Source organism: Lutra lutra, chromosome 5, assembly GCF_902655055.1.
Source record: "Lutra lutra chromosome 5, mLutLut1.2, whole genome shotgun sequence".
In the NCBI taxonomy this organism is placed as follows: domain Eukaryota; kingdom Metazoa; phylum Chordata; class Mammalia; order Carnivora; family Mustelidae; genus Lutra; species Lutra lutra.
In genome coordinates, this window is record NC_062282.1 from 75,289,437 (window position 1) to 75,299,924 (window position 10,488).

At 54.3% G+C, this 10,488-nt stretch overlaps 1 protein-coding gene across 1 annotated transcript; it reads right to left on the reverse strand.

The window, feature by feature from the left end:
- Positions 1 to 6,132: 6,132 nt before the first annotated feature.
- Positions 6,133 to 7,518, reverse strand: SMIM32 (small integral membrane protein 32). The gene has a single exon (XM_047730279.1). It carries the CDS (start codon positions 7,164 to 7,166, stop codon positions 6,855 to 6,857), a length of 312 nt encoding a protein of 103 aa, XP_047586235.1. The 5' UTR covers positions 7,167 to 7,518; the 3' UTR covers positions 6,133 to 6,854.
- Positions 7,519 to 10,488: the final 2,970 nt, after the last annotated feature.

Below are 10,488 nucleotides of genomic sequence, written 5' to 3' on the forward strand. Positions count from 1 at the left end.
AGAACACTGTCCTCTCTTCAGGATCTTTTGTTGAATGGCAGACTTTGCAAAATATACAGCATCAAGCCTTGCTGTCCAGATATTTTGTGAGATTGCTGGAGTGACAAAGCCCATTGGGATTAATCTGAGAAGGCTTTCAGAAAGAAGGAAAAGAAGACATTGGAAATTAAGCAGAAAAAAGGTTTTCATTCTTCATGGCATTTATCCCCATCTGACATAGATTTTATTTCTTTACTCTGTTTACCGACTGTCTCGTCTCATGGGGATGTAAGGTCTCTGAGGCCAGACCTGTGTTCCCACTGCTAGGGCAGTTCTTGATAAACTGTAAGCATGCCAGTATTTGTGGAATGAATGAGGCCACAGAGTCAGATGTGACTTTTTTTTATACTAGAATTCCTCTTTTGAATTACGTAACATGGTAGGTCTTAGTTGAATGGTCTGTAGCTCAGCCCTTTAAATATTAGATTCCTTATTGCATGTCTTATCAGAGAAGAAGGGGAGACTCAACTAAGAAATTAGGAGAGGAGTATCTGTTCTTTCTCTTTGAACTTTGAGATCTTTGCCCTGAGGTTATCAGGTTCCTGGAATTGTTGGTCAGAGAACCTACAAAATTGACAGTCAAGTTGGAGACTTAGCCTGTTGACTGATGTTTAATATTTTTCTCAGAGAAACTCGAAGGGTCACAGTTTACTTGATAAATTTGACCAGAGAAATAGCCGAAGAGTGCTTGCAGGGGTGGTGGTGAAGAACCCTGCAGTCAGTTTGACTTCAGCACCCTGGTTTTCAGTCCCAGTTGTTGTGCATGAGGGACAAGACTTTAACTGCATTCAGGTAGGGCCACACTAGTAACACCTTTGAGAGACAGAGCATAGAGGCCGTGTTTGTACTTCCAAATCTAAGATTAGTTTTGCTGAAGAGTGTGTGTGGGATTGTTGTGGGTAAAAAAAAGCATAGAGGAGTTCGAAGGGCTATCCCAACATTTGTTAAGATTAATAGTCGACATTCCCTGATTGCCTTCTTTTCACATAAAATTCTTTGTTTTACAAAATTTGCTTCAGCCTACTTCGTGATAGCAGTGAGGGTGAAGATGAAGAATGCCAACGCAAACTAGTTACGTACAGACGGTAAAACTGGAAATGAAAAGCATTTATTGTCTATGTAATAAACTGCTAGAATTTGACCAATACCCATCCTCCCCTTCCTTAATTATAGAACACCTATGTCCAGCTGTACACCATACCTCTTGGCCTCCCTTTCAGCTACATAATGGTCATGTGACTAAGGATAGGAACAGAAATATGTGCCATTTGGCGTAAGGCTCCAAAGGGGAATGTTTTTGCCCCTTGCCCCTTCCCAATGGCTCGAATGTAAATATGGCGGCAGGAACTGGAGTAGCTACTTTGAAATGGATGTGGAAGCCCGGGGATGAGGGTGACAAAGCTGTGCTACACCAGGAAGGTTGAGTGAAAACGAAACTCAGAATGGGGAGTGTTTTTTGTTAGGACACTTCAGACTCAATCACTTAACTCTAACCAGATCTTCCGTGAGTGCTTATCACAGGCCGAGCTTTATGCCAGGCAGGCACTTAGAGCTGTAGCACAGGCGTCAGCTGTCCTTGCGGAAGGCAAAGCTGTAACATTTGAGTATTTTCGACCCCTACCTAGTTAGGGCTATCCTGTTAGTTTGGAAGGTGGAGAAGAAGCAAAGATGAAGAATGAAGGAGACTTGCAGAAATAGACTTTGCTCTTATTTTCTTGAATGTTTTTGTTTTGTTTTGTTTTTGGTTTGGAACAGGATCCAGGTAGTTTGCTCATTCATTCAACTAATATTAGATGTCAGGCTTAGGGCAAATAGCATAAAACAAAACTTTCCTTTAAGGATCTTGATTCTGGTTGATGGAGACACAAAGCAAGAACAATAAAACAGAGGTAGTGGGAAGTTTTAAGGAGAAAATGCAGGAAAGGGAGTTTTGAAACATCGAAGGTTGGAAGGGGAGAAAATGGTTAAAGTTTTAGATCAATGACCCAGAGAAGGTCGCATTGAGAAGGAAATCTTTGATCCAGGTTCAGGAAGAGGTGAGGAAGTCCATGTGTGAAGCAGTGGTTTAACAGATTCTTAGTCAAGACAGTCCAGAAAGCATGAACAATGCTACAAAGGTCTCTGCTTCCCTGCAGGAAAAAGAGTGATTCAAGCAGAAACAGCTAAGTGTACAAACTTAAATTGCATGTTCTTTAGTCTCTGCAGGAGACCCAATAATAACTGAGGTGTTACCTAGATGGAGACAGGAAGTGTCGGTTGCTAACAACTTTGTGGATTACCACCTCCAGGAAAGTGGCCACTTGAAGGGCCAATCAGTAAGGAGAGTTCAGCTCAGTATTTTATCTGATACAAGTTTAGTTTAAGGCAGAAAATCAAAGGCAAAGAGCTTAGATGAAGAACCCACAGGCAAATTCACCTTAAACCTCTAGCTCTGTCTTTCCACTCTATTTCATTCAACAAAGAGTCAGTGTCTCTTTTGTGTTTAACACTTTGCTAGGCACTGGGAAAGCAGCAGTGAACAGGGCAGATGTCATCCCTGACCTCATACGACTTACGTGGTAGTAGGGAGAGAGTAGCATTAGGCTCCAAATTGCACAGTCGTTTAATAGCTTTGATAAGAGAGCTGACTGGGGGCTATGAATAAAGAGAACTGGTCTCCGAGGACTCAGCCAAGTCCTTTTGAGGAGGAGATCTGTCAGTTACACCTGAAGGATGAGAAGGCACTAGCAAGACGAGGGACGGGAGACAAATAGCTCAGGCAGGAGACCTTAAGGCTTGAAAGGCCACTGTGACTAGAGTCTGGAGTACAAAGGAGTGGGAGGAGATGATGCTGGAGCAGTTGGTGGGGGGCCACATAGTGCTAGGTCTTGAAGGCCAAGGTTAAGTTTTTGTTTTAAATCCTGAGGACAGCGAGAAACCATTGGAGTATAAGCTGGAGTTTATGCAGTGGTGGAAATGGAGGGGAGTAGATGAAGTGGAGTGGTATCCGGAAGTTGATGGATTGTGTGTGGGAGGATGAAAAGTTTGGGGTCAAGAAGGACCACCGTGGCTTTCACTTGGGGCCACCAAATGCTGGGGCACTGAGCTGGAAGAGACTGGAGGAAGATGCGGTGTTTATCAAAAGATAGTGATTCTCGGACATGTAGAGTCTGAGGTTCCCCGTGAGCTGTCCAAATGGAGATAGCGAGTGGGCCCAGGGATAAGGTCTGGAGCAAGTCATTTGAAAAGCCCCTGAAGCTGTGAATGTGCAGAGAGAGAAAGGATCCAGAACAGCTGCCCTCAGACTCTGGGCAGGCCTGTCAGAAAGGGGCAGGCTTAGGGACTGCAAGTCCTTGAGGGAGAGCAGTGTTGTTAGTGCTGCTGTGAACGCCTCCTGCATGCTCATCCTGGTTCACAGTAAGGGTAGCTCACATCCAGAGCACTTACTTTGTGTCACACATGAGCTGAACACCTCACCTGCAGTGTCTTGCGCCATGTTGAAAATCCTGTGAGCCATGTGCTGTTATGATTTCCATTTTATAGATGAGCAAAGTGATGCTACCAGAAATCCAGGAACACAGTCAAGGTACCAGCTAGTGGCAGGACTAAGGTTCCCGGTCCCTACACTCTGCTGCTTCTCCCTGGTTCCTGGTATCTGCAACCACCTTCCCTCATTTCCACCCTACCACCCCCTAAATCCCCATCTGGGAGGTGTGCTCGTCCCTCTTGCCTTCTCCCAGTGGCTGGTTGTGGCAGGGCAGCCCCATCACCTATGTCATGGATCCCGTTCTTATCTTTAGCCTGCCCTGTCCAGCTCATCTCCAGAGGTGGTTCCAAGGTTTTGTGGGATTGTTGGAAGAGCAAAGGGCAAGAAGGACATGTGTGTATGGACCTACATCCCTGACACCCATCTACATGTCCAGTTGCCACATTGTAGTCCACTCACCCTCCCTGTCAGTAGAGGGTAGACATGAACTCAGCCACATCCCCGCTTTCCAGGGAAGGCTCTGGGGCTAGGTCCAACAAGAAAGGCCCGTTATGTTACTGCTCATCTAGTCTGATGGCCTAGAGAAGGGAATGGAAGTATTGGGGTCACAGTGCTGGCAAAAGCAGAGCCCTGGTCTAGTTCTTCTCATGGACCCTGCCTGGTTCCTAGATTCCATCTCTGCATAAGCCCTATTACATAAGAGTTTATTTCAAAAGGATCTGCATATCTGAAGTGGCCAAGCCTTTGGCTTAGGTGGCTGACATGGCTGCAAGCTTGCAGACACACAGAGGGATGCTCCCCAGGCTGCCTTCATCTCAACCCTTTTCTGCTTCCAGCTCTTGAGGCCTTGGGCCAGTATTGCATCAAGGGATCCCACAAGCCCCTAGATCACCCCGGCTCTAGCCGATTCTGGCCCAGGAACTGCAGGTTACCTCTAAGCCAGTCATATTTCCCCTGCAGGGACCAGCCTTTGCACTGGTTTGGGGTCACAGGAGACCATGAGCCCTTGTGAAAGCACATTTTGTTTAGGGGTCAGCTTCACCTTTCTGCACTGCTGCCTCCAGCCTAAGGCTCGATTGGAGTAAGAGCCAACGCCCGGGGGCTGGCTAGCCAGCATGTTCCATGTGTTACCACGTGTCAAACCTGTAGAGCTGGAAGATGGAATTCCCATTTCGCAGAGAAGGAAGCAGCCTGGACTCTAGATTAAACAGTGTGCCTAGAGTCACCCTGCCAGTGAGCAGGGCTGCTGGGATTTAGAGCCTGTCAGACTCGAAAGCTTCTGCTCTACTTCACACACCTATGCCTTTAGATGTACCCACTGGCAGATGTGCGCAAGGAGGACTCTGTCTCTATAGTCTCCTACTCCTCTCAGCTCCCAGATCAAGGCCAGAAAAGGGTCCCCCTTATCAGCAGAGTGCTATCTCATTACACCAGCCAGGGGGCTTCATATTTCCTCACATTTATTTCACTTAATCTTCTCTGCAACCAAAGGTCATGCGGATTAGCTGGGTTACCATTACTATAAACTGGAGAGGTTTGGCTATGTTTCCAAAGACCCAACTAAAACGTCTGAGAGGTTGTCATAGAATTGGCACCATTAGCATGGAACGAACACCACTGGTGGTAGCTTTCCAAGACCTGGTTAATCTAGCCCAACGTGAGACCTTGTCGCCTACTCATCTGTCCTGCTTCCAGGGATAGGGTCCAGGAGGGATTCTTGGGCACTCTCTGGCTGAGGCAAAACACAGGTGGGGAGCCCTGGCCCAAGATTCCATCCAGCCCCAGCAATTCATACCCGCACCCCCCACCCCAGCAAGGGTCCTTAGGCACTCTTTGCAAAAGGTGTGCAGAATTGTGTGGCTGTCTGCCTTTTGTTTGATGCAACATCCTAGCATTCTTCAGATTCTCAAAACCCCAGTGACCCCACAGATGGTTGGGCACTGCTAAATTAGATAATCTACCCGATCTTTTTTTAGTCACACATTCTCTGAGCTCTAGTGCCCTGCTAAGCCAGGTAACTCCTGAAACTATTTTAAACCCCCGTAAAGTACAGCCCCTAGAGTTAGGTTAACTTGGGAAATGGTCAAGGTTATCACAAATCTATTTATTCCCTCTCAGGTTCTCTATAATCATCCCCTCATAGCTGGGTTTATTCATGCTCTGCTTTCTTCCTCGGTGCTCCCCAGACCTGGCTTCTGCCTATTTCGGGAAGAAGTGCTGAGCCGCTGATCCCATCCGTGGGCCCTCAGATGCTTCCATCGCCAGACGGTTCTGGTACTGAACTGGCTCTTGGGAGGGTTCAGGCCCAAGAGTCTCTGAGAGCAAAGGAGAGGACCAGGTGGAAGGAAGTGCCTGTAGGAAGGTCTCCATGGAGCCTTCACAGGGAATTTTTTTTAGCAGATGAGGCAGCAGTTCCTCTTTGAGATCGGCTCTGAAAACACTTCCCAGAACAACGAACGGGCTGAGGCTGGGGAAAAGCTGGGGAGGAGGAAGTATCATTAAAACTGACCTGAGTCACGTTGAAGTAGGAGGCAGATTGCCCTTGAGTGTCGCTAGCCCGCTGGCCCGGCCCTAATTCCCCTTTCCAAAGTGGCGCAACCAAAGACCAAAGCGTTCTGAGCACTGGGTCGAATTCGGTGAGGTTTTATTGGAGAGTGCGGGACGCGGATCCCCGACCACAGGGTGCCGCAGGTGCGACCCGCTGCTTCTAGACCAGCTTCCCCTCCGCCCGTGCCCACCGAGAAAATGGAGCCCTTGGACCCAGGCGGGACCTACTGAAACTCGGCATCCCCTCGTTTCCCCCGGGGGACACAGCCCCCCAAAGGGATCATTTCCTAGTTCGGCTGAGTTCACGCTCAGATTCTAGGTTCCCAAGCGAGGAAGAGGCAGTAACAGCCACGGGAAGACAGCCACGGGGCCAGGGAGTCCGGAGAGGCGGCTCCTGGCTAGTTGCGCGCTAGTCGAGCCGTGTCTGCCCCTTCCTTGTGCAGAGCAAAGGAGGCGGCGGGCGGCGGAGAAGGCTCGGCGTCCCGGCTGGCTCTCCGTCTTTCAGGAAGGCACCCCTGCTAGACCCGCTGTCCGGTGGTGGAGCGGGGAAGCAAGACTCCGCCAGGGGATGGGAACCGTGGTGCCTGCGGCCGGTAGGATCGCGCCCCCGCGCAGCCTGCGAGCGCCTCCGACTCCCTTTACGCCCCGGTGGCCGCTCGAGGTCGTAAAAGGTCTTTGGGTCAGGGCGCGGCGTTCCCAGGGGCCAGCGACCCCCGGCGTCGGGCTCGCGCGGCCCGGCTCCTCCCGGCGGCCGGCGGTGAGACGGGGACACTGCGTCTGGCGGCCCTGGCTCCCCCCGCCGCTACACCGGCCGCGACTTCCAGGGCGCGCGGGCGTCGCGCAGCGAACGGTCGTGGGGCAGGGCGGCGAAGGCCGAGTGGCGCAGCTGGCAGCCGATGAAGAGGACGACGAGCGCCACGGACAGCAGCAGCAGGAAGAAGAGCAGCAGGTAGGTGGGCAGGTCGGGCTTTGTGGCCGCGCCGTCCCGCATGCCGCGCGCCGTGGCCAGCTCCAGCGGCAAAGCGCCCTCTGCCTTGACCGTGGCTGCCAGGGCCAGCGCGCCGCCTCCAGCCGCCTCGGGGCCGGCCGTGGCGTTGAACACGTCTCCGTACATGGCCCGCGGGGCCGCCGACCCCGGCCCGACCGCCTCACTGGGTGTCTTGCCGACCAGCGCCGCCGGGCGCCTCCATGGCGCGCCCCTCCCGCCCTGATGCGCGCACCTGACCGGGAGCCGGTGCCTTCGGGTCAACCCGGGCCGCGTCGCTCCCTCGTCCCCGCGCTCAGCTGCCGTCCCGGCGGGGCGGCGGGCCCCGGGGCTCGGAGCTGGACGGCCCCGCGCGATTAACCCTCGGTCTTTTCCCGGGTCTTGCCGTCGCCCCCCGCGCTGCCAGTCACCCGGCTCGCGGGTTTGGAGCCGCTCTCTGGGCTCCGGCCCCCCGCTCCGGTCAGCTCCAGGCTCGGGGCTTCCCTAGGCTGCAGCGGCGGCGAGAGGTGCCCGGCGAGTGTGGCCGCAGTTCGCGTGCCTGCTCCCCGCCCGGACGCCAGGTGCACCGAGGGCGGGCGGCCGGGAGTTCTTCGGCGCCGCCGCGGCCGCTGCGTCTCGGATCGGGCAGTCCTGCAGCCGCGAGTCCCTATTCAGATGCCTAGTGTGCGGTGAGCTCGCTTTTCCTGCTGCGCTCCTGTCTTGAGCAGGAGACTGCGCTCCGTGGCGGCTCGGAGCGCGCTCAGGTCCCCGGCAGGGGGGGGGGGGGGGGCGGGACTGACAGCTGCTGCCCCCGGGGAGCGGCTGCCGACCAATGGGGCGAGAGTGGACACGCTGCGACTGCCCTGGCCTGGCCTCACATCACTTAGGGCCAGAGAGACACAGAGAGAGTGGGAGGGAGGAAGAACAGGGTCACAGAAGACTGACGGACAAAGAAACGGTTATAGACCTATGATCAGAGACACAGGAAAAACAGACAGCAGTGGACAGCAGACGGACTCAGAGGCAAGGCTCAGCCTGACGTGGACACCTGCTTCCATTCCTCTCCTTGATAGTCTTCCTCCCGGTGGAGCCCAGTTGGCGAGGAGCCCCACTGGCTGCTGGGTAGTGCAGGCAGGGCGCATGGCCTCCAGGGGAGGCTGGGCCAGTGGCAGAGGCGCTCCTGGACAAGCTGGGACAGTGCCCTGGGCCCAGGCCCTTCTGTAGCTGTGCCTTGAGGGCTCATGTGCTCCCCCACTTTGTGAGCTGTCTTGCTCAGCTCCCCTTGCCTGGTCCTCTCTGGCACAGGGAGTAGGAGGAGGGTGTGAGGGTTGTGATGGCCCGCCTGACCTTGCCAGCCCTGGCAAAGGCTAGGTGGCCAGAACACGGGTGAACCATCAGTGGAGCTAAGGGGTTCTCCTGGTCTGCATTCCTCCCTTCGCTGGAGAAATTGTGGAAGCCCCCCAACGAGACTAGGAACTGCTGCCTGTCTGCTATAGCCCCTGCACCTCTCTGGAAGCACTGACCGCCAGGGACCATCATTGTCTGACTGGCCCCAGCTGGGCGGGTGGCAGCTGAGAAGCCCAGGGCAGGAAACCGTGGAGGCCCTTGCCTTCAAGGTCCTGCACACATGTAGGCAGTGCTGAACGTACCTCCTTCCACTTCGGTCACTTGCCCGAGATCCCCACAGGTCAGCCATGTTCGTAGCTGTGTCTCTCATTCCATCCTGGGGTGCAGCGCATGGGGAGGGTTGGGTGAGCCCTGGCTGTGTGAACATGGGGAGATATATAAGCTAGTTCTTCCCCTTGCCCTCACCACACCTGGCCACAAGCCTAACATGAACAACCAGGGTGGGCAAGACCGATCCTGGTCAGAGCTCGTTCCCACAGATCCCATCTCAGCCTGGGAGAAGCACCTCTGCAACCCCTTTGTCTGACTTTGAAGTCAGGGTCCAAGGCCTGACTCAGAGTGTTCGACTGCTTGCCGAGTGAGGCCTCTGGCTCTGCAGGCCCTCAGTGGGGCTTTCCTCTTGGTCACGCAGATGGGCTGAGGGGGGCCTCCCTGGGGAGAACACAGCTGTGTGTGGGTGGTTGGACAGCAGGACCCGGCAGGATGGCCAGCTCATCTCCCCACCTTGGTTCTGGCGAGCTGCCCAAGGTGCTCCTGGGGCATAGGTTGCTGGGCGCCGAGGCCTGGCTGACGCTTAAGCCAACAGCCAGCACACAAGAGTGATGCGCTAGCCATGGGAGGGGTGGGGAGGGATGGGCGGAGGGGCTGCCGCTCGAATGAGGGGAGGTGGTCCCTTTCTCTGAAGGCCTGACCTATTTTGGACAGCATTTTTCTCAGCCAGCAGGATCCCAGGGGCCAGGATGTGAAATCAGAGCAGGCTTCCTCAGGGACACCTGGAGTCTGGGGGAGGGTCAGCACGTGAAGTGATTGGAAGAGATGTCCAGGTGAAGCCCATGCTGTTTTGGTTCCCTGGCTCTTGGTGAGGCTCGAAAGGTAGTGCTTGAGTAGCTGGGTTTGGGATTTTGCCTGGGATTTCCTCTTTGCTCTGTGTGGGGAATAACATGGCCCTGCTCGCTCTACTTCATCTCTGACCGACCCATGGGATGAGACAAGACACTAGGTGATGGCGGGAAGCCGGGACAACTCAACTAGGAGGTCCTCCATGCAGTCTGGGGCGAGCTCCAGCCCCTTGGGCTATAAAATGAGGGATTATAGTAAGTGATTTCTTGTGGTGCTCTGGAAACATCCAGGAAGTGGGCACAGAGCAGGGGAGTCTGCAAAGATTTTGGTGGGGACACATGGTCCCAGCAGTGCCCTTGCTCATGAATAGCGGAGGGGAATTCTCTAAACCTGGGGTCTGCGGCGCTCTCATTCCTCCCCTGCAGTTGGAGCTCTTCAGTGTCAGAGTGACCCACGCAAGGGCTTAGAGCCTGTGAGAGGCGGAGCTGAGGCTGGAACTTAGGCAGCCAAGGCTCCAGAGGCCATGCCCCTCACCATGACCACCTCCAGGGGCAGAGCAGCGCGGGTAGCTGCTACTCACGGGCCTCTTCCCCCAGGCCAAGCTCCAGCCTGAGCCTCAGCACATGGTCTTTCTCCTCGAAGGGGCCTGGGAGATAGGCCCTGCTGTGTCCTCCCTTTCCCCGAGGAGGAAGCTGCGGCCTCTCAAAGTGATGTCACTTGCCAAGGCCCACACGGCTGGGTCAGGATGCAAGGGAACCAAGGTTGTGCAGCCTGTACTTGCCCACTCTGTCTCCAGCTGCTGCTTCTCACGAGGAGCTCAGCAAACGGCATGTGGGCTGACCGCCTGGCATTGTGATCAAGTTGGAGAAGGTATCTTGCCCTTTTTTGGGGGTCTTTTGGTCTCGAAGCGGGGAGGGCACTGTTTCTTTTCTGAAAGACGTTCGGAGCCCTGGGAGGGCAGTCATGTTCCCCCGAAACGTCCCCGGGGAGGAAAGTAAACAAGGCC